At 57.4% G+C, this 23,015-nt stretch overlaps 1 protein-coding gene and 1 pseudogene across 2 annotated transcripts; both read right to left on the reverse strand.

The window, feature by feature from the left end:
* Positions 1–5,638: 5,638 nt before the first annotated feature.
* Positions 5,639–14,930, reverse strand: LOC309801683 (transcriptional enhancer factor TEF-4-like; annotated as a pseudogene). Its single transcript has 3 exons — positions 14,846–14,930; positions 7,643–7,781; positions 5,639–6,313 (listed from the first exon to the last, which is right to left on the reverse strand). The product of its transcript is annotated as a transcriptional enhancer factor TEF-4-like (transcript).
* A 2,774-nt stretch (positions 14,931–17,704) lies between these two features.
* On the reverse strand, positions 17,705–18,055 carry LOC309801527 (dynein light chain 1, cytoplasmic-like). Its single transcript, XM_082616423.1, has one exon. The coding sequence runs from the start codon at positions 18,051–18,053 to the stop codon at positions 17,775–17,777; it is 279 nt and encodes a 92-aa protein (XP_082472549.1). The 5' UTR covers positions 18,054–18,055; the 3' UTR covers positions 17,705–17,774.
* Between the last annotated feature and the right edge of the window lie 4,960 nt (positions 18,056–23,015).

Genomic DNA, 23,015 nt, shown 5'->3' on the forward strand with positions numbered 1-23,015 from the left:
TGGACACCCTCAGTGGGGGGCTTGGGACACCACCCACCCACTTGGACCCTCACTCCCTGTGTGAATGGAAGTTTGCTTTTCAGACACCATTGCTGGGATCCCAAATATGCACAGGCCAGCACTTAGCGGGGACCTCAGCCTTGGGGGAGGCCGGCATCGCATGGCACCCGTAGGCTCAGGAGGAAAGATGTGGAGGGGACAGGATGGTCATCTTTGCCATCAGATGTTAAAAGCCCCCTGTCATGCTGGTGGACACAAAGAGGTGACACCATCAGACTCGAGAGACAGCCGCCTGCCTGTCAAGCACCTGTTCAGCCCCCAGACTCCCCCACTGGCTGGCACTCGGTCGCAGGGCTGGGGAGGGGGCGGGACGACCTTTCAGGAGAGAAAGTGGAAAGCTGCTTCTTTCTCTTTGCACCTCGTCTCCTGAGGGCCTGCACGTGTATGCGTGTATGTGCCTTTGTCTGCAGGCACGTGCATGCCTTTGTGTGTGAGTGCACGTGTGCTGCACACGTGTGTACATGTGTGTGCATTTTGAGCGTGTGTGCCTTGTGTATGTGCCCACTCTTGCGTGTGTGTGCTCATGGGCACATGTGCATTATGCCTGTGTTTGTGTCTATGTGCCTGTGCGTGCATTTGTGTGCATGGTACACGTGTGTGCGTCTACGTGTGTGCACGTGCATGGGGATGTCTGGGTAGCTCCAGGAGGAGGCCCACCACCCTGCCTGGGGGGCTTGAGCCTGTGAGGGCCAGAGGGCTCCCCCATCCCCTCAACTGCAGTCCCAACACAACCCTGATCCTGAGCAGGACAGGTGTCCCAGGTGAACCTCCCACCCACAGAAGTGGCTGCTGAACCCACACTGGCCTTCGCCCCTGCAGGGACCCCCCCAAAGCCCCGTCTGACTCAGGGGCGGCCACCCAAGGACCGCTGGCAGCGTGGGCGTCCAGTAGCAGAGGACAGATGGGGGTCTGTTTGTCCAGCTTCTCCAGGGACCCACACCTTCAACCACCCCCCTTGCTATCCACGGGACCCTCCCAACAGGCTCCTCCCCCTGCTGTCTACACTGAGGAAGTGCTCCAACTCCCCGCACACCCTTCAGCCCTTGCGGGCGTGCAGACCGCCCACGGGGTGTCTCTCTTCTGCTCCCTGAAGCTGCCATGCTCCTCGCTGAGCCGCTGCCCCTAGACGCCCCAGCCCAGTGTGTCACCACACCGACCCCCACGAACCCGGCTCCGTCCAGCCCTCGTGGTGCCAGCCCCTCCGGCAGCCACCGTCGTGGACCTTTCCCTGGTGCCAGCCCCACCTGAGATGGACTTTGGTACCTGCATCCCTGCCAGGACCCTCATCTGCTCTTTCCCTGCAGCTTGGCTTCTCACATTAACGATAGGTTTGAAAAGGAATCAAGCTGGTGTTCTAGAACATGCCCTGCGCTGATTGTGTAAATAAAACTGTAGAATGACAAAAAAATCAGAAGAATTGGCGGCACCCCCGTCGCATTTCTCACCTCCCCCTCGCTCTGCACCCACCCCCATCTGGCTTCCTGATTCCAAGGAGTTTCCACCCCCAGTGGCTCCGCCCACTCCCACTCCCCAGGGCCTCCTTGGCCAGGGGCTCCAGGGTAACCGCTGGCCACCCCCTCCGAGAACCAGGCCCCTCTCTGGGCTTGGGTGACTTCCCATCCCCAGTCCCCAGGTGTTGGTGCTTGTACCTCTCTGGCCCCTCCTCCTCTGTTGGCTTCACTGCCCCCTCGGCTGGCCCATCACATCTGGCTTGGGTCCCCACCTGTGCCCTCAGCTCAGGCCTCTCCTGCAGGCTCTGGACCCATAGATCTGGCTTCTCCTCGCCCCGGAGACCCAGCAGTCCAGACCCCACCTCCCCGTCACCCCCATCCACCTCCAAGGCCACCAGCCATCTCCCCTGGTCCCCCATCAATCCCAGCTACCTCCTTCTCGCCCCGCTCCTATGGGCCTCTCCCGCCCCAGCTGCCTTTCCACCCTGGCCCCTCCCATGGACCCACAGACAGAATTTTGTCACGGCACAAAACTTCCGTGCCACCTTCCTGCTGGAAGCCCTCAGAGCTGGCCCATCTTCTTAAGACACAGCCTGCTCCCTGCCAGGCCCCACCCTAGCCTCACCCCTGCTCTTGACACCTTAGCGCCCTGGCGGTCCTCTATTCCCCACACTGGCCACACTCCCACCACCAGACTCTGTTCATGACACCCCCTCTGCCGGGAATCCTTCGCCCTCCCCCACCCCCTGTTGACATGTCTCATCCTCCAAACGTTAGCTGCAGTCACTCCCGGGGAGGTGCTCTGACTCCCAGAATCAGCAGGATGCTCCTGGGACACGGGGCTGTGTGTGGTGAGGGGTCACATCCATCGCCCGGCGTCCCCAGTGCCCCTCAGAGAGGGACCGACCGCATCCAGGGAACTCACTGCTGCGTCCCAGCCCCGCCCGCAGCCGGCACACCTGCGCTGTGCAGACGGCCTCCAGCCTGCAAATCAACACCCCTCCCGGGGGGCCAGACCCACTGAGACACATGGGGCCCTCATCTCGCTCTCCCACGGGAATGGCTGGGAGAACATCTGCGCACAGGCAATTCAGAACATAGGACAGGATGTCTGAGCCCCTGCACTCTGCCGTGGACGTGCTGGACTGTCTTGGTTCCGCCCTGAAGAGCTCTGATCAGGACTCCACCCAAGTGCTCAGCAATCAGCAGCATCTCCTGGGCACAGCTCCCCAGCCTCCGGGCTCCAAGGAACCCCTTATTCATCCGACAGAAACTGGACAGGGCTGGGGCCGGGCGAGCCTCTCTGTCTCCGCCTCAGCCTCTGCGTGGCGGCCATCTGGTTTCAACTCAAACATCACCCACTGGTGAAGGCACCCCGGACCCCACACTAGGAATGAGGGATCCCCCCCTTGCCCAGGAGACTCGCTCAGGTTCATTGTCTTGTCCGTCGCAGCAGCAAATCATCGGCTCCTTTCGTTCAACCGCTTCCTCCCTACGGCCCCTCCCCCTGCACCAGAGCTGTCTACGCCAGGCCGGCAGGTATTTGGGATCCTGCACCCCTTAGGCACTCAGTACATGTTTGTTGAATGACTAATGGAAAGACTTTGGGGCCTGCAGACAGTGGCAGCCCCAGGATAAATCTCCCCTGGGCTTGGGGAGCTTGAGAGCAGGTGGTGTGGGGTGAATCCCTCGAGTCCCCAGGCCTCCCCCAAGCACGGCCAGAGCCAGCTGACTGAGTGTCCAGCAAGGGCAAAGCTGGGTTCCAGTGGGCGACACCCCCCTTCTCTGATCCTGGCTGGACCCTGCTGCCCAGAGCCTCAGGCTGCTCACAGCGGGGCAGCTTCATCCCAGGGAGCCTCGCTCAGGAAGCCTGACCCAGGACATACCCCCAGGGAGCTGCTGGTGGGGACACAGGGCTGAGACCCCTTATCACCAGTCCCTATGCTGGAAACCACAGATGGGGAGACTGAGGCCTAGTCCCCAGTCAGGACAGGGCACGGGGGTTCTGGTGCCCGGGCACTACGCCCTTCAGGGCCCAGGATAAGCCCCTTGTTCCTCCCTGGAGGCCAGGACTGCATTTCTGCCCATCTCCAATTACTCCTGCATCCTGCTCACTGCCTTCCCGGCAGGGCTCAATCTAGCAAGTGGTTGTAGCTTCTCGGGTTTACCTCCCTCCCGCCAATACCATGGTCTCTGATGGCGTCTGACTCACGGCAGCTGAGACCTCTGTGCAAAGTCGGGAATCAGGAGGGGAGGCAGGGGAAGCTGGGGAGGCTTGCCTTCCACCCTCCTCTCCAGGCGACTCCCCCCCAGGCAGGGCCACCAGGCAATATTCCAGTGAGACCCCTGGACGGAGGTGCTGCTGGCCCAGCGTGAATGACCCCTAAGCACACGAGGCCCCCAGCCAGGCCTCCGGTGCCACTACAGACCCTGAGGCCCTGGAGCCTGGAGAAGGAGCCGCTGCTGGATCACAAAGGATTCAGCCCAGGAGCGGGAGGCTGAGGACTCCTTCAGCTGCAGAGACCCCGGGGAGCCCAAGTGGGGCCTGGAGAGAGCCAGCTCTCCCTGCGCCCAGATGAAAGGGCCTTCCCGGCCTCCAGTTCAGAGGTTCCCCAACAGCCTTCCATCCTGTGCCCAGCTGGCTGTGATGGTGTGTCTCTGGAAGTCTAACCTCACTCTCTCTTGCTGCAGCTAAAGTTCTCTCCAGAAGCCAAGATCACCAGGAGGGCCCTCAGTCCCATGTCTCAAACCCAGTGTGCACATGGCTCATGGTCTAAATGCACGTGGGGCGTGCCCACGGGGGCCAGTCTCCCAGCACACTCTGACCAGCAGGGACATGCGGGGACGGTGCTCGTGGTGAGGGGGTGGGGGTCCGAGGGGGGAGCAGCATACCCAAGGCACCGGCCTCTGGTCCAGACATGCTGCAAACATTAGCTTCCTTTGGTCTACACTCATCCTTCCAGGGTTCCCATCCTGCCCTCAGTTTGGTCAGGTGCTGAGCTGAGTGAGGGGCTGAGGAGAGAGAAGACCCAGGAGCTCGGAGAGCCCAGGGGGTACAGATTTGTGATGGTTCCCATCCCGGGGACAAGAGGAGCAGGCCCAGGGTCAGAGTCAGGGTCAAGGACGCCTCGGCCAAGCGAGGCACAGGGTGGACCACGGGAAGAAAACACAGACTCCCAGCCATGCTGTGCCCTTTCCACAGAGGAGAGACTGAGGCCCCCAGGCTGAGGTGGTGTGCGGGCTACCACGAGGGCGGGAAGGAGGGCTCGGCCTTAGCAAGATGCAAGTCGTGCCGTGCAGCCTCGGGCCTCCTCCCCCGCGCCCTGCCCCAGGTCGAACGCCCTGCAGATGCTGGAGATGTAGCACCTGCTACAAAGCCCTGGAGCAGCCAAAGGCTTGGCCGCCCCTTAAGTGTCAGGCCCTGGAGCTCCACTGCGCTCCCTCCTTGGAGCTGCCAGGAAGACAGGAGCCCCCTTAGTGGGCTTGCAAGGCACTTTTTTTTTTTTTTTTTTGGTAAAATAGCTTTATCCTCTGTCAAAACACAAACCAACACACTTTGTGGGGAGGGGAGGAGACCGAGGCAACACAGTCTAGCCCCACGGCTCATTTAGAGGAGGACATGAGATTTAAAAGCCTCACCCCACTGCTTGCCCAGCCGAGAAAAAGTCACGACCCTAACACCCACTTATAAATATCTCTTGTTATATTAAAAATATAGAGAGATTTCCAGGGCCCACCTGGCTGTACTCCTGCACAGAAAGGGTTAACCTTCAAAATTCAATATCAGGGTCCCGGGATGGGGCTGGTAAGGAGAGGCAGATTGGGAAGAAGGTGGGTGCTGAAAAACAGAGAGGGACAAGGCAATGTGTAACTGGGGCCTCCCAAAACAGAGAAGGGGGAGGATGCCTGTCAGAGACAGAAACCCGTGCTGTCCCAGGGGCTGTCTCACTCCTGTCCCCAGTGTCAAATGCTCTGCAGTGATCTGTCCTTTCAGACACCCCTGTGAGGTCCCAATATCAGGATCCATCCTTTCCTCTCAGTCCCAGCCCGTTCAACCCACCACCGAGCTTTTAAGGTCCTAAGAGGGAGCAGCCCACCCCACCCCCCAAGTAAGAAGCGTGAGGAAAGCTGGAGGTCCTTCCTGGGAGGAGGGTGTTCTGGGGGTGAGCCACTTCTGGGGTCCCCCTTCAGTCCCTGACCAGGCGGTAAATGTGGTGCTGGGCCCCTCGCTCACTGGTGGAGACCTCGAAGACATAGGCAGAGCGGAGCAGCAGTTCCTGGGTGTCTCTGTCTGTCACCACCTGGAGGATGGTGAAGTTCTCCAGGACACTGGTCGTCATATAGCGCTCGGGCAGCTGCTGCAGTTTGTGTGGAAAATTCGCCAGGTACTCACACGTGGGTGAGCGCAGCAGGCGTTGCACGAACCTCCCGTCCTCCAGCTGGCACGCTCCGCCTTCTGCACCACCTGCTTGCCAAAGGAGCAGACCTTGGAGGAACAGGTGAGGGTCATGTGCTCCAGGCTCTCGTACTGGCTGCTCACTCCACAGAAGCCACCACTGCTACCGCCGGCCCCCACCTGCTCGTCACTCGGGCCCCAGTTCAGGTCCGCCCAGAACTTGACCAGGAAGAAGGCGTGGTGGGGGGCCATGATCATACAGCTCCGCAGACCACCCTTTTTCTCAGGGAATTTGTCATAGATCTGCCGGATGTCCACACTCTCGAGGGGGGCCGCTCCAGGGCTGGGGCAGTGCTGGCTGATGTGTACAAACAGGTGCCCCTGGTAAGGGTCAGCTCGGCTCAGCCTGCAACACCACCCCACTAGTATGCGGAGTCTGAGCCCCGAATTAAATTAGAGAGAAACTGCAGGAATTTAGGAGACTCAGTGAAGTCGCCTGAGGGAGCAGGGGTCAACCCAGCGGCCTGGGCTGGGCTCCCCCCGGGGCTGCCAGCTGCCACAGCCAAGATACCATTCTGTGCACAAGGAGGTGTCAGGAGCCACCAACCATCTCTATCCCCGTCCGCTCCCAGTCTGTGGGCAGATGTTCCTCCAGCGGCGGAGGTCAGCTACCTTGAACCATGATGCATTCGGAGCTGTGCCTCCTGCACAGTACGTCAGCCCAAAGAGGTGCATGAAACTGTGAGAGTTCTAGTTAAATCTACCACCCTCATAAATAATGGCATGACTTTATAAAGGAATTAATGCAGGCCAGGCTGGAGCTGAGTCTGGGCTGGGATCAGGGCTCAGCCTGCAGAAGGAAGAGGGCTCAGTCTGGAACTAGAGTATGAAGCGAGGAGGGCTGAGCCTGAAGCCTGGATCAGGGCTGAGTCTGGGGGAAGGACTGGGCTCAGCAAGGGGTCCCAGGCTGAGAGGCGGAATTTCTTCCCCAAACAGCCAAAGCCCAAGCCACCCACGTGATCCTCTTCTTGTGCTGCGAGCGGCAAGATATTTTCACCAGCTGCCCGTTGCATCCCCCATAAAGCCATAAAGCAGAAACTGACTTTGAAATGGCCCTTTCTCTGCCTGTATCCTCGGGCATAAATTTAAATAAGATGGCAATCTAAATGCCTGCGACTCTTGAGTAGTCCTTGTGGGGCTGTCTCTCTGGGCTGCGTGGGGAGACAGAATGCCACCCTAAACCCATCCTCCTGTGCCACGCGGGTGAACGTCGGTCGGGTGGGGGGGTGGCGGGCAGCCCTTGTCAGATGGAGCAGACACGTGGGGCCAGTGCCTTCCCCTCTGCTGATGCCGGCTCCCAGGGGGACAGGAGAGACGCTGGGTCACCCGAGGGAGGGGCCGCACCTCCGTCCACCTGGGAAAATGCGGAAATACCCAGCATCTACCTTGCACACTCTTTGTAAGACTTAACAGGCACTGAGCAGACTCCCTACCCAAAGTAAGTGCTCATAAATATCCTGCGTGTCTCCGCTGGGTTGAGAACCCACAGGGAGCGCCGACGGGGGACTCAGCTGATCTGACTTGTGCGAAGCACCCTTCTCAAGCCCAGGTGTATGGAGGAACCCCCAGAGTGCTGGCTCCACCCCAGGGTTCTGAGCCAGCAGGCCTGGGAGGGGCCTGAGAATGTGCATTTCTAACAGGTTTCCAGCTGGTGCTGCTGGCACGGGGACCACACTTGGAGACCTGCTGTGCTAGAGAAAGCACGCCCGGTTGCGGTGGAGTCACGAGCAGCGGGCGGGCACGGGAGAGCAGGAAGACGGGGCGGAGGGCCTCGCTGTGGCCCATGCTGGAGGGGACCAGAGGGCTCCGGCTGTCTGGGAGCAGGGAGAAAGGAGGGGCCGCCATGCCTTGGTCCGACCCGGCCCCCCAGCCCTGCCCCAGCCCTGTCCATGCAGAGCCCCCTCGGGCAGGGTACCCTGTGTGCACAGCACGGGGCAGGGCACCCAAATCATCTGCTGCCTGGCCTCAGGCTCCTGCCCACGTGCTCCTCCCTCACAGCAGCAGCCTAGACACACGGCTCCACGTACAGGTGGACAAACCAAAGCTCAGGAAGGTGAGGACCCACCGTGTCCTCTGGGCCAGGGAGTGGCGGCTGCTCCCCAAATCCAAATCCTGGGCTTCCTTCCCAAGCCCCTCTCCAGCCTTTCTCCCTGCAAACTCGGAGACTGAGCTTCCAGCCAGGTCCCAGGTACAAGCCCTGGTGTTTGGGGGTACATGCCAAACCCACAGTGCCCTTAATCTGGTCCTGACAAGACTGGACCCTCCCCTCAGCCTCCATCCTCTGGATGGCCAGGCCACCCTGTTCCTGTCTCCCAGTGCAGCCCCAGAGGAGGAAAGCCATCGGGACAATGCTGTCGGGAGCAACTCGGCTTTTATGGATGGCCTTTGCCAAGATCTGCAGCCTGGCGCAAACAGGCAGATGCAACTCACCAACAGGGAAGGAGGAAACTGGTTAGAGGGATGAGCTCCCGGGACCTGTAGGGGGAGGGAGTGGGGGGTAATCTGGTGACATGGGTGGGAGGTGAGGGCCAGAGCCAGCTGTCAGGAGGGGCTACGGGCTGGCGTAAGGACAGGTGTGATCAGGGCACCTAAAATGCCAGCAAGGAGTAAGACGGCACAGAGCTTCCCGTGGAGCAGTGCGCAGATGTGAGCTCAGCGGTGTGTGCACTCAGCTATGTGCCCTCAGGTGTGTGCTCACAGCCATATGAGGAAAGGGCTCAGGGGCTTGCAGAAGGTTTTGCAAATAAGAGGGACTTACTGTTCCACAAGCAAAATCAAGGGTCAGAGTGTAGCTATGGACAGGGCTCAGGGGCTCTATCTGGATCAGGCAGCAGTGATGAGCTGAGCGTCTTGTTGGTCTGGGCTCAGAGTCAAGGTCATCCCCCAGCCTGGGTGCAGAGTCCTCCATAGCTGGAGTCCAAGGTTGAGCATAGGTCAGGGCAGAGCCTATGCTGTGGACGGCTGGACACTAAGGAGGCAGGAGAACTAAGCAGGGAGTGTCCGTGCAGAGCGCAGCTACAGGGCCCGAGCAGTGGGGCGTAGAATAGATGGTGTTCACAGGCAGTGGGGTGCAGGGGGATCGTCCTCCTTTTCCTCAGCCACGCCACTTGTCTACAGTCTGGCTACGGTCACTCAGACCCCTCCCAGACCGAGGTCAATCCAGTGCACTCTCTGAGGGGCTCGCCAGTGGGCCAGGCTTCTCTGACTCCATTTCCTGCTTCCACCAGACCCACCAGCCTCCACCAGGCCCACCGGCCTCCGCCGGTCCCCACCAGCCATCCATTAGCCAAGATGAGTCCCCATCTAGATCCATTCTACGTCACCACCGGCCCTGACCTGCTTCCTTCTCTCTGCCCTCTGCCAAACCAAATACGGGACACCGCCCCCAACCCTGCAACACACCACCCCTGAGACGGAGACAGAAGGTGGGGACTTTCGCTGGTGATGCAGGGTAATGACACGGGCAGGAGAGGGGGCGCTGGAAGCTGCACAGCAGGAGATGCAAAGCTGACATCTGACTTCCTTTTCCAGAAACCTCTTGGTCTCCCTGGAGAAGAGCCTGATTCCGGGGTGGAGCAGGGCAAGCGCTTGGAGCATCCTGTGATGTCAGAAAGTGACGGGGGCAGGGCATGAGGGCAGGGCAGGGAGCCCAACGAAGAAGCTCCCCCGTGCTGGAGCAGCCTGGGCAAGATGATAAACACCGGGAGTGTTACATTCACCCCTAACAAAGCGAACGTCTGCCAGTCCATACCGGCATTAACAAATAACTGGATAAATAATTAAGTGGAAGAGAAGGGACGAATCTTCCCTAGAGAAGAATTCTCATTAACACATGTAGAAGGAATGAGGGGAATTGAATACCCAGTGAGCACACCGCTGCCGCAAGACCCACCAATGGCAGCTCAAAATCATGGACAGAAGCTTAAGGAAAAGGAATGAATTGTAAAGTCTCCAGTTACTTCCCTCAAAGATATTTATTAGTTATGAGGAGAAAAATAGTAACTTTCCAGTAACGTTTTTTTTGTTTTTTTTGTGGTTTTTTTTTTGCGCTACGCAGGCCTCTCACTGCTGTGGCCTCTCCTGTTGCAGAGCACAGTCTCTGGACTCGCAGGCTCATGGGCCCAGCCACTCAACGGCATGTGGGATCCTCCCGGACCAGGGCACGAACCCGCGTCCCCTGCATCGGCAGGCGGATTCTCAACCACTGAGCCACCAGGGAAGCCCTGCAGTAACTTTTAAAAATAGTAACTTTGCAATAGAGAAACCCAACAAACACCGGTTTGATGGAGCGATCAAGGTTAACACCACCTGAGACCTACAGACCTCAGGTCCTCCCCACGTGACAGCTGCGGAGGGCGCCTCCCTTCTCTCATGTTCCTGCCCAAAATGCAGAGCCTCCATCTACTTGTGAAAAAAAAAATAGTTGACAAACCCAAATTGGGGCACATTCTATAAAATAACCGACCAGCACTGTCCCAAAGGCAGAGACATGAACAGACAGAGGGAACAGCGCAGGCAGAGGGCTCAGGAGGGCAGACAACAAAATGCAAGGGGGCGTCTGGGGCAGGACCCACATCGGATCCTGAAACAGGGAAAGGACTTCAGTGGAAAACTGGGGAGCCCGCAGCGAGGTCTGTGGTTTAGGGAATAGTCTTACACGCACCGTAATAGCTTCCCCTTGTTGACTGTATTACAATCAAGTAGGGACGTTAGGGAGGCTGGGAGGGGTCGTATACAGAAGATCTCTGTCCTAGTGTACAACTCTTCTTTTTATTTTGAAATGATTTCAAGTGAAGAAAGCATCGCCTTGGCCATATCTGTGTGCTTGGACCCCAGCCTGGCCCGGAGCAGCTCAGTTTTCCGTCTGCTTCTCCCCTCCCCTCCCCAACCCCCCACGTCCCCCAGCCATCCCTGAGCAGAGCTCTCCCTCCACAAGCAGCTCATTCAGGTGTGTTCCCCAGTGAAAACAGTTTCCTCCCCGACAGGAGAGCTGGCACTAGCCAGCAAAGAAAACTTTCTTACCTGAGAATGGCCAAGCAGCCCTGAGGGGGAGCCCCACACCCACTGTCCCCAGTGAGACCAGTTCCTGCCTCCGTATGCCATGCCCTAGAAAGATGACACCTGCAGTGGGCAGGCCAGCCCTGGTAGGCATCGCTGTAGCACTGGGCCAACTCCTAGCCACTGACAAGTCTATTGGTGGCTGCCTTGGGGTCAGGCATCCATCCTGATCCAGGATGACAGGTCACATGACACAGGCTATAGCAGCCTTTACATAAAAATCCTTTTTGAAAAAAAAATGCCCACCCAAACTATTCTACCGTCTCCCACCTCTCCTTCTACCTAAACCCATCTCAGATTGTCCATTTAGAAATTTCTTCTAAAGGATTCCCCAATGCTTCCCTGTCCCCCTTTGGGGAATCGCAGGATGGCCCCAACAGCCAGAGCCAGAAAAGAGAAAACCCAGCCACCACTCGTGGCCTCATGTCCCCATGCTCCACCCAGAAGGGCCCCCTTAGCCTCCGGGAACACAGAGAAACACCCCAGAACTGTAAGCCTCTTGTCCCAGCCCACGCCCCACCCCAGTCCTCCGAGAACTGCAGCGCCCAAGTCATTTCCATCCAATCAAGGAAGCAGCAGGAGGTATCTGTGAAACACACTGTATGACTTCACAGTGGGAAATAGATTAATAAACCATCATGATAAGCAAGCTGATTATTAGCATGAGAATGAGGCTCTGGAGCTAATTGAAGCCATCCAGCAAAATGTCAGCGCCTTCTTGGGGTATGAAATATTCATCGCACCCAAGCCCCAGCTGGAGAGCAGAGGTTTGTATGTACCTTTCCTTGTATGGCCAGTGTCAGACGTGGCTCCTTCCCCTGTGGCAGGGTCAGGGCCATGGCTCAGAGCCACCTACTTACTGGGGCAGTGGACTTCTCCAGAGGGGCATGGGGTTCGGTTACAGATGTGGTCCTTTTCTTCATCCACTTTAAGAAAAGAGAGAAATTCTTGTAAGTGTAGAGAGCTTATGGGATCTCACCTGGGGGAGGCCATTTGTCCCTGGGAGGTGGGGTTCAGGGACGCCCCTTCCGTTGTATTTCAGCTGTGTTCCCTGAAGCGCCTGCCGCATCTGTTCCACAGCCTGCAGCAGTGCCATTCTTGACCCTGGAGTAGCCCTCAGCCACTTCCCTCCCCTGACCTTTCCCTCCCTGTTGCTCGGCCAGCAGCCAAGAGCTCTCTCCTCCAGCCAGGGGTCTTCAGCCAGCTCCAGTCTCGGTGGGCGTGCAGGATAGGATGTGCCACAAAGACAGGCCGGCCCCTGTGTGATGCCTTGTCTCCACTAAAGCCAAGAGCTCATTGGAGGCCAGGACCCTGTCTGTCTCAGGGCAAGGATGGCTCCAGGCGGGATGGCTCCAAGCGGGATGACTCCAGGTGGGATGGCTCCAGGTGGGATGGCTCTAGACGACTCCAGGTGAGATCAGAGTTCTGGGTCAGGAATACACTTTGCCATGTCCTTCCTCGGGGCCTTGCTTCCTGCCCATGCTAGGGAGGACGTGGGACTCGTGTAGCAGCTGATAGAGAGCCAACAATCAATGCTGAGGGTTTTATTATTACGAGTTTCTCCAGCAGGGCCCACATGGAATGCCGAGGCCAGGAGCTGCAAACCCCCAGGCAGAGCAAATGTGGCCAGAGGCGGTGCTGGTTGAGGCACACCAGAGCTTCCATCCCCAGAGGAAGGCTGCCGATGGCAATGCTTGACCCAAGGAGTGGGACCCAGGCGTCAGTCTAGGCAGTGGTGGGCGGGGCTGTCACTATGGGCCTAGGAGAGGCGGTCCCTGCTCTCCCAAAACCTGCTGGGCAAGGACCAACCCAAAGGAGAGGGGGCAGTTTTTCAGTCCCCCACAATGTGGAAAATATTAATGGCCTCTTCCCTACTGTCATAGCAACCACACTTTTTACAAAGTAGGGGTTCCCTGGTGGCACAGTGGTTAAGAATCCGCCTGCCAATGCAGGGGACACGGGTTCCAGCCCTGGTCCAGGAAGATCCCACATGCCGCAGAGCAACTAAGCCCGTACACCACAACTACTGAGCCTGTGCTCTAGAGCCTACAAGCCACAACTACTGAGCCCGTGTGCCACAACTACTGAAGCCCGTGCGCCTAGAGCCCGTGCTCCACAACAAGAGAAGCCACCGCGATGAGAAGCCCGCGCACCACAGCAAAGAGTAGCCCCTGCTCGCCGCAACTAGAGAAAGCCCGCGCGCAGCAACGAAGACCCAACACAGCCAAAAATAAATAAATAAATAAACAAATTTTAATAAATAAATAAAAAGTATCCAAACTTCTATTGTGTGTTGGATGTGAGATTGACATCAATTTTTCTAACACCAAAAAGAAAAAAAAGCTGCTCTATGCCATTTTTTTAATTAAGGCAAATTAAAATTCCTCTGGTTTGAAGATATTTTAAAGACTTTTGTGACAGCCTGAAGATCGTTACTGCCCCCGTGGGGCTCCGGCTGACCCCAGCTGTGACAGCGTCTGCAATCTGCCCTCCGGCCAAGACCCCAGGGCAGATGCCCCCAACCAGGCATGGGGACAAAGACGGAGTCCCAGAACCCGCCCTGAGACCTGGACACTCCCAACTCCTGCTGGGAGTCGGAATGGATGCTGCCTTTGGGGAGTGCCATGCCCGGTGCTTATGAAAAGCCAGATAATATACATGCCACCTTAATAGACATGCCACCTCCAGTGGGTGTTACCAAGCAACACCAAAGAGTGGAGTTCCGATCCATCTTACAGTGTGGAGGACCTCAAGAACAGGGTGCTGGTGGAGGGAACCAGGCACTCTCCCCCACGTATTGTGATTCCACTTGTAGAAGAGGCAACTCCATCAAGACAGAAAGCAGATTAGTGGTAGCCGGGGGCTGGGGCAGGCAATGGAAGGGAGTGCTGGTGGGGACGGGGGCTCCTTAGGGGCAACGAAATGTTCTCCAATTGATCGTGGTGCTTGCACAATTCTGTGAATACACTAAAAATCACTGAATTGTATGGCACATGAATTATATCTCAATAAACCTTTTTTTTAATCACTATACAGTAATAACATATTTATTCTGAAAAAAGAAATGTATATACACATATACCCTCTTACCTAGCAATTCCACTTCTAGGAATTTTTCCTAAGGAAATAATTAAGGACGTGCACAGAAATGCTTTCATACTTTAAAAAAGACATTGAAGTGTCAAGTGAGAGGGCTTTGAATAAATTACGGTGCATACGTTCACTAGAACACTGCACAAATAGCAAGTTAACACAACGTGGTAGAAACGCGGCTATTGACACAGATGTGTGCTCACGATAAACTGCTGAGTGAAATTAACAGGTAACAAACAGCAAATGTGGATTCTGTATAACGATATGCCTCGCCTACATGAGAAAGCGGTCGCTGAATCATACACAGGGGCTACTTCCAGATAAGGGGTTTGGGAGGATTTCTTCCCCTCCTTCTTTCAATTCTCAGGATCCTCTAGCTTTTCCATTTTGACCTGTGTTACTCGGGCAATAAGCTGGTACGGGTTCTTTTTTGGAGATGGCCAGAGGGAGGGCAAGTCAAGGCAAGTAAAGAGAAGGATGGTCTGGTCTGAACAAACTGAGAGTCTTTTGGGGCAGCAGAGCAGAGTGGCCTCCCCAGCAGAGAGGGCTCTTGGAGCTGAGGACCTGGGCATCTGGGCGAGACCTGCCTCTCTGGGCCTCCGTCGTGTATAAAATATATGATAAATCCCACCTGGAATCCTTGCTCCCCTGCTGAGCCCCAGAGGCCCCGAGGAAGCCACTGAAGGAAGACAGCTGTGGGTGCAGGAAGCCAGCCCCACATCCTCACGTCCCAGGGACCAGGCCTGGATGACGAGCTCGGGCCCCGGGCCAGCAGGTCGGCACTGTGCCTGCTCCCTCTGCCTGTGCATCATTTCCTGTTAATCAGCATCACTCGGCCCGGGAGATGCCAGCCTGGGGCCGCGCCAGCTGCTGGGAGGAACTGCTCCCTGTTCCGGGCATGCTCGGCTGGGTCTGGGGAGCCCGGGCCTGAGCGGAGTTGACGGCGCTGTCTGCCCCGTCCCGAGGAGAGGAGTTCTGGGAGCAGACACAGCAACACCCAGCGCCCGCCTGACGTGGGGCAGGGCCCCCCAGTACAGCCCCGGGCCCGCCGCCCCTCCATGGCCCTGCGCAGGTGCAGGAGGCTGTGAGACAGGACTAGCCCGGACACCAGCCTCGGGTGATGAGGCCGGAGGTGCCATCGGGACAGTGGCACGGCTGTTGCAGAGGGACAGCACGATCCGATCCGGCCCATGGCATTAAGTGAGCACGTACTAACTGCTCTAATGGGCTGTTTCCCTTACCCCCCACACCAGCCGGGTACCCAGCCTTACAGATGAGGGACCAAGGCTCAGGAAGGTCGTTGCCCAACTAGATTACTAGCTGGGCCCAGACTTAAGTCTGCCTGAGTGGGGAAGCTGTGCCCCAGGCTCGCTGCAGAGGGTCTGGGTTGCCAGGGTCGGACTGCCCACCAAGCACCCGCAGGCCTCCAGACTGGGCCGGGGGCCTGGCAGCTCCATCCCCGTGGGGAGGCAGGGAAGAGGCTCCATCTGAAAGACCGACAGAGCAGGCGGACAGGGTCCCGGTGGTCACGGCCTAGGGCAGCCTGGGGTCTCCAGAAGCTCCTGCATGACAGGCAGGGCCAGGAGCCCGGGCTGGGCCTGTGCCCCTGGGGAGGAGAGGAAAAGTGGAGCCTGCCCACATGGGGAGGGCCTGTCCCAGCCCTGCTTCCCAGGAAACAGGCTGCAGGAGCGTGGGCCCTGGAGGCCCCCCTGTAAGGGGCTGAGGACAGCAGGTGGGCAGAGAACAAGGCAGGCCTGCAGTGAAGGTGCAGCAGCCGAGGCTCTGCAGGTCACACGGTGGGGGGGCGGGGGGGGGGCGGTCCTGGGGGCTAGGCCACCACCTCAGAGTTGCCTGAACTGAGGTGAGGGGGACAGGCCTCCACACCCCCTGCATCAGGTCATCACTGACACAGGCCCCCACGGGGGCAGCAACCTTGGACCAGGAGGGTCCAGGTGGCCAAGGGCGGAAGGTGGCGGCTGTGAGCACGTACTGACGGCAGCTGGGACCGGAAGAGGGAACCTGGGTGGATGCAGAGCACAGCCAGGGGCAGAGGCAGCCCCCATCCTGCCCAGAGAGGGCTGGGGTCAAGGCGAGGCCCCCAGGGCTCCTGTCTGCCACCGGGCCAGAGACGAGCCCTCCTGGTTCCCTGAGCCTGGGTCCTCCATGCTGGCCGCCCTCCTGGCTTGTGGCTGCCATGCCCACAGGTCCCAGTGGGCTTTAGTGGCTCACTTCTCTGGCTTCCTTTCCAATCTCAGATGTCAAACCTCAGGGTACTGCCTGGGTCCCTTTCCAGAGGGAGCTGATGCGGGGCAGCGGGTGATAGGGGAGGGCCTGGATTCCCTTCCTTCCCCTGTCCTCCAGCAGGACCCTCCATTCATCCAACCCCCTACCGCCTCCCCCTAATCACAGCCCAGCCAGGCACCCACGGCCGTGCTCACCTGGTTGAAGGTGGCACAGCCCTCAACACAGCCCCTCACGGGGCAAGAAGGCTACGTTCATAAAAGCAGTGTTTTTTCTCTCTATGAAGATATCGGAACTCACTGGCGGGGGGAATCCACACCACTCAGCTGAGCAGAACCGAAAAGTCTCCCCAGACCCCTACCCAGCTCAAAACTTCTGCAGCTTCGGTGCCACCCCCTCCCTGGGCCCCCTTGCAGGTTTGCAGATGTTGAGGCATAGACCCGCATCCGTGCTCCCACTCTCTGGGTGTTTCACTTGACAGTGTGAGGTCCTTCATGTCCAGATACAGATGTGCATCCAGCCTTTCCAGTTACACATGTATCACACCTCAGGGCACTGCCTGGGTGCCGAGGCCTCTGGGCGTGGGGCGGTGTCCCCCATCCCCCGATGGTTCAGGAGGATTGGAGAGGTGGGCGCCGGGACAGCACCTACAGGACCCCCAAGCAAGTGCAGAGAGCCCACCAGGCCTTGGTGCCCTGGCCTGGGAAGCAGGGTCTGTTGACCGCACAGCTGCGACCACATCTGGTAATTGGGAAAGCTCTCAGGAACGTTCGGATGGCAGCAGGGAAACTGGAGCCGAGGAAGCAGAGACAGCCCAGCTGCAGTAACTTCTTGCTCAATCAATAGCAATTTCCCAGCTCCAAATTACTTTCTTTTCCCCCTGAAACCATCAGAGGCAGCTACTGCCAATCAACTATGACACGTTAAAGAAATGCTATTGGAATTTCCAGGCCTGAGAGTGTTCTCCTGGTCCAGTTGTTTGCTCAGCCATTCCTGGCAATGCCACAGAGAGGACAAGACGTAAAAAGAGCTAATGGACCGGGCTGAGCAGCTCGGCTCAGGCCACGGGGCAGCCAGGACCTGTGCGAGGCTCAGGGTCCCCAGAGCGGCCTGCTGGGGCCTCCACACAACGGTGGAGTGGGTGCCAGTCTTCGGCATCCACCCTGTCCCTCCCTTCCTGGGCCTGACGTTTTTTGTTTGTTTGTTTTGTTTTTGTTTTCGTTTTTTGTTTTGTTTTGCTAGTTGCTTAATAACCACAACAAACTAGTACAGAGAATGTCCTGTACAAAACAACACAATAAAGATCCAGTGTTCCCTTAGGCAAGGCTAAAGATTTCAGTCTCTGGTATTTGGAATCTAGGCTGCAGTCCTTATTTTTTGGATGGATCACTGGGCGTGTGGCACAGTCCATGCTTTTAACCAGATTTGAACAGGAGAATGGCCGCTTGGCTCAGGTAGAAGTAGATGAAGTGTTTGGTTTCATGTGTCACAAAACTACCAAAGTTCCTCCCCACGGTGCAGCACCAGGTAGGGCTGTACTTCTTGTCAAACCCCTTCCTGATACGGGCAGCAACGTCCTTCTCTATAGTATATTTCTCTAGTTCCTGAGTAGCACTCTCCACCGAGTCCTGTTGCATCTCCTCTGACATATTGGCATTTTTCATCACGGCGTTTCGGTCACACGTGGTTACCATGGATCAGGGGCTGGCAGACTGCTCTCCTGGGGGAGGGGCTGGTGAGGCTCAGACCCCTTGACAGGAGCGGTCCCCACCGAAGCCGTGGCGCATCTACGGAGCCCCATGCCAGCCGCCGCCGCCTAGTCATGGGCCTGACTGTTAATAGCCCCGACTGCATGCCAGGCCGAGAGTGGGGTACGAGCCCACAGAAGAGACAGAGACGAGCGCCCTGCCCTCTGGAAGCAGGCAGGATGGGAGGCCACGCAGAAGCAACTCTTGGAGGGGCTAAAATAACCAAGTTGGGGCCGTGTGCTCACAGCAGGAGGGAGTCCATCTCCCCAGCAGGGCCCCTGGGGACCCTAAGCCTCCCAGCATGGATGAGAGAGCCTCCGGCAGGCTTCTCCTGTGATGGGAACCCGTCTCACCTGTTCCCAAATGTAGTGGATTGAATGGGGGTTCTCAAAAGGTACGTCCGTGTCCTTACCCCCAGAACCTGTGAATGTGACCTTGGTTGGGGAAAAGGTCTTTGCAGATGTAATTAAGTTAACAATCTTGAGATGAGAAGATCATCCTAGATTAACCAGGTAGGTCTTAAATCCGATGGCAAGTGACCTTATAAGAGACACAGAGACAGAAGAGAAGCCACATGAAGTTGGAACAGAGACTGGAGGGGTGCGACCACAAGCCAGGGACACCTGGGCCACCACGAGCTGGAAGAGGCAGGAAGGACCCTCCCCCAAAGCCTCTGGAGGGGGCGCAGCCCCGCCGACACCTTGATTTTGGATTTCTGTCCTCCAGAACTAGGAGACGATAAACTCCTGTTGCTTTCAGCCCCCCAGTTTGGGGCAGCCCCAGGACACTCACAGACCAAGCACGGAAAGCACTGAGCCCAGCAGCAAAGCGTGTGGTTCAGGTGGGAGTCCTGGCTACTAGCTGTGTCCCTGGGCAGGTTACTTAACCTCTCTGAGTCTCAGTCTCTATAGCTTAAAATGGGAATAGTGCTAGAACCTTCCAGAAGGTTGGGAATGATTACACGAAAGGACGTCTGGCACATGAAGAGCCACGTGAAGGGGTCACCGTTCCTAGGCCCCCTCCCTGAGGTCCCATCCTTGCCCTATCATGTCACCTCTACCTAACTTCACCAAGGCCCCCAGGGACTCATATAGGTGGGTTTAGGGGATCTTAGGAGCAAGCATGTTTCCCACCCTCCCCATATCAGAAGGACATGAGAGCCCCTCCTGTTCCTCGGCCTCACATCTCCAAGCCATCCTTCACAGGGCCCGGAGCAAAAGTGGCAGTGACGATAATAGTTGCAGTAGAAAAACACTTAGACATTCTTCTGAGAACATCACGCTCACAAAGGCACCAGCACCTCATGATAGACAGACAAGGTCAGCACTATAGTTATTCTCCACGGACAGGTGAGGAAACTGAAGCACAGAGAAGCTTGTAACTTGCTCAGAGTCCCAGGAGCCGGGACACCCACCAGGCCATCTGAGCCTTTATCCTGTTGAAACTTGCCAAAGTGAATATTACAGTTGTCTTTATATGAAGGCCCAAGCGACGCCTCTCACCCACTAGATCCTAAGCAGGGCCCGGTCTGGTTGTGCTGGCTGCCCTGTCTCTTGGCACAAAATAACTGCTTGATTAGTGCTGGAGGAATGGATAAGTAGATGGATGGATGATGGATGGATGGATAGATGGATAGATGGATAGATGGATGATGGCTGGATGGACGAATAGGTGGATGGATGGATGGATGGATAGATGGATGGATATTAGATGGACGGGTAGATGGACAAACAGGGGGATGGATGATGGATGGACGGATGGATGGATGGATGGGTGGGTGGGTGATGGATGGATGGATGGATGGAGGCCTCCCAGCAGAGGTGCTGGCTTCTCAGGGAACACTAACACCAGAGGAGTGGAGAGAGTCAAGTTTGGAGTTTGAAACCCTGGTGTTAGTCCAGCCCTGCCCATCCTGTTGGATTGAATTGCTGGGGCCCTACATCATCTCTTGTGGTCCCTCTGGGCTCCAAGATCAGACCCGTGAATCAGAGCTGTGAGTCCTGGATTGCTTCCTCATACACGCCAGCACTTGCAGAACCGTTTCTAAAGCACGTTTACGTGTACTGTCTCACGTACACCCCCAAGATCAGATTCTGGCATGTATCCTATTAGGGGTCATCAGCACGGCCCTCAGAGGGTGCTTCTTTGCCCAAGGTCTCAAAGCCAGCAAATGGTGGGCATGGGAATTAAACAGGCCTCTGCACGCCCAAGGACAGGGCTCTTCCACTGACTGTGCAGTGCCTCAAGAGAAGAGCACAGGCTTAGGGGCCACACAAACATGGACTTGACTCTGGTGCTCATCACCCACAAGCTCGGTGACCTTGGGCATCAACAACAGCGCCAGCTTTTGGAAAGACAAGTGTCAGTGCACAGGAAGCATCCAGCACATGCTGGGTTCTGAACAGGGATCCATGTGACTACAGGATCCTGCGAGCCTAGTTCATGCATCAAGGTGTCCACAGCAACCCATGGCTTGTTCCAATAAGCTTCGCCCCTTGGATTCCTGCAGCTCGGGGCTCAGATCCCAGTCTGCAAACACGACCTGGAAAGACAGGTTAGCCACCAAGAGGTGCCCAACCAGGGCACCCACAGGCACAACCATGAGGTTCGTACCTCAAGTAGACCTGAAGTACCTGGATGCGTGCCCACCCCGGGTGGGGAGCTAGGCACAAGGCAGCAAAGATGGTGCAATGCCCCCAGGTTCGAGGCCGTGGACCTCTCTCTTTTTCTTCTATGTGGATGCACTTCCCCAGGGGCAGAGGGTCACCCCCTGGCTCTTTCACGGCTGCGACCGTCACCCAAATGTAATTAAGAGAAGGAACACCACAGTGACCTTCTAATTACCAGGGCCTCTTGTGGGCAGCGCCTGCTCATTCCTGCTAATTGGAGGGAACGGCTGCCAGACACGTGGAGTTAGGCTGCTTCCCTCTGGCCCCCGTGGCAGCCCCGACCATCCCTTGCCTCCTGCTGCCTCCAGGGGGACTTTGGAGGGGACGAGACAATTTCCCCCAAATGCCCCCTAAACGGGCAAAATGGGATGCTGGGGGTTCTGGGGTGAAAGAGGTGCCCCAGTTGTCCTAGTTCAGATTCGGATGAAGCATGAGCTCTTTTCAGGATGCGGCGAGGCGCGGAAAGACAGCCCTGAGCACTGAGCCCTCAACCCCAGCCTCAGTGTTCTCATCTGTAAAATGGAGAAACCGTCCCCTGCCCTTGTGGGGATGGCGAGAATGAGACTCTGGGTGTCACACACAGTGCCTAGTGCCAAGGACATGTGATTTCATTCTGCTCCAACCACGTCTGTTTTTTATACGAAAGGAAGGAAAGGGGTGGGGGGATGGGGGGAGGGAGGATGTGAGTCTGGGCCCCGGGTACATGGGGGGATGGGGGTGCAGCAGTGGGAGTTAAAGTTGGAAAACACCCTGGGCCCCCAGCATGGCCACACTCAGGACAGGCCCGGGCCTAGCCATCCTCTGGCCATGAATTTCTAGAACAGGAGATCCCAGCTGGGCTGGGAACCACACTAGTCGGACCAGTTAACTATGGTCTACACTAGACAGTGTTTTCAACCTTGAAAAATACACTTAAAATGAAATAACTAAAAAGATGTAGGAATTAAGTGTGAAGGAGCCACATAGAGGCTTGGCCAGGGGCTCAGGAAGGGTGGCGTCCTGTCCAGCTCACCACTGCACCGCCAGTCCCTGAACTTGGGCAAGCGCCAGGAGCTGAGTGGCCGAGGTGGGGAGCAGGCCCCGGGCAGCTGGATGGAAACAGGCTCTGAGAGTGTGTTTCTCTTCCTTCCAAGTCCCAGAGCCCAAAGGGCTGAGTGGTCTGGGCTCCTGGGTCTCAGGAGGTCCCAGGCCTGGGTCTTCGCCCCAGAGTGAAGTGGGTTTCTGATGCCTTCCGAGAGCGCCCAGCTCCGATCAGCCGGAAGCCCCCAGGGACTCCCACTGCCCCGAGCTCCTCAGCTCGGCACCCCAGGCCCCCCAGCCTTTCTTTCCATTATCTGCCTTGTGGTCAAAACCCCCCAGCCGCTTCCTAATAGCACCCAAGCCAGAGCCAACCCTCCTTCCTTGAGTCCCCCTGAAAATCACCCACCACAGGCCCGAGTCCATTCTAAGACCTGTCGTGGAGACACCCGTGGTCCCCAAGGTGTGCGCTCCCAAGACCGCAGCAACGAGCCCACCTGGTTCAAGCACAGTGTGTCCCTTGTGGCCTCTGCTGAAGTCATCACAGCTCCACATCACGTCACACCAGCTCTGGCTGGTCCCTATTGCCCTGAAAACGCCCCTTGTCCCCCTTTCCCCTCACTGATACCTGCGGTGAATTCTTACCTGTCCTGTAAATCTCCGTTTGGATGATATCTCCTCCAGGATGCCTTTCCAACTCTCCAGACTGGCTTTGCTGTGCACATCTGTGCCCCTGCCCACTTGAGTCCCTCTCAGGGTCCCGGCAGGCTGCGCCATGGCTGCCTTTTTCCCCACCAGACCCTCCCTGAAGGCAGGAGCTGGACCCTGACTGCCTCGGTCTCTGCACGGACCCAGGGTCCGGCCCCACCAAGAGGAGGTGCACAGGAAGGTTCAGGAACAACCTGGTCTCGACCCCGCCAGCAGCATTAACGGCACACGGGTCTGTGCAGGACCTCGGGCCACCGGCCCCGACAGTGATGAGAACAAAGAAGAGCGGCCTGGAAGCACTTGCCTTTCTCGTGTCCCCCACCCCGATGACTCTGAGTGGGTGCGAGACTGGGGGGACGGCTGGTGATGGGGGCCGACATTCCTCATCAGTCCTCTGGGAGCCAGTGGCCTCCCGAGGGGCAGAGACCAGGGCACGGGTGCCGCCTCACCAGTGGTGCCCAGCACAGGGCAGCCTGATCTTTTCTTCAGGACTCACGGGCACCAGGCTGGCCTG

The sequence above is a fragment of the Mesoplodon mirus genome (assembly GCF_964341445.2).
Source record: "Mesoplodon mirus genome assembly, chromosome: 1".
NCBI classification, from domain to species: Eukaryota; Metazoa; Chordata; class Mammalia; order Artiodactyla; family Ziphiidae; genus Mesoplodon; species Mesoplodon mirus.

Excerpts from the sequence above, each read along its gene's own strand:
- LOC309801527 (XM_082616423.1), bottom strand. The coding sequence starts at position 18,053 with ATGGTAACCACGTGTGACCGAAACGCCGTGATGAAAAATGCCAATATG.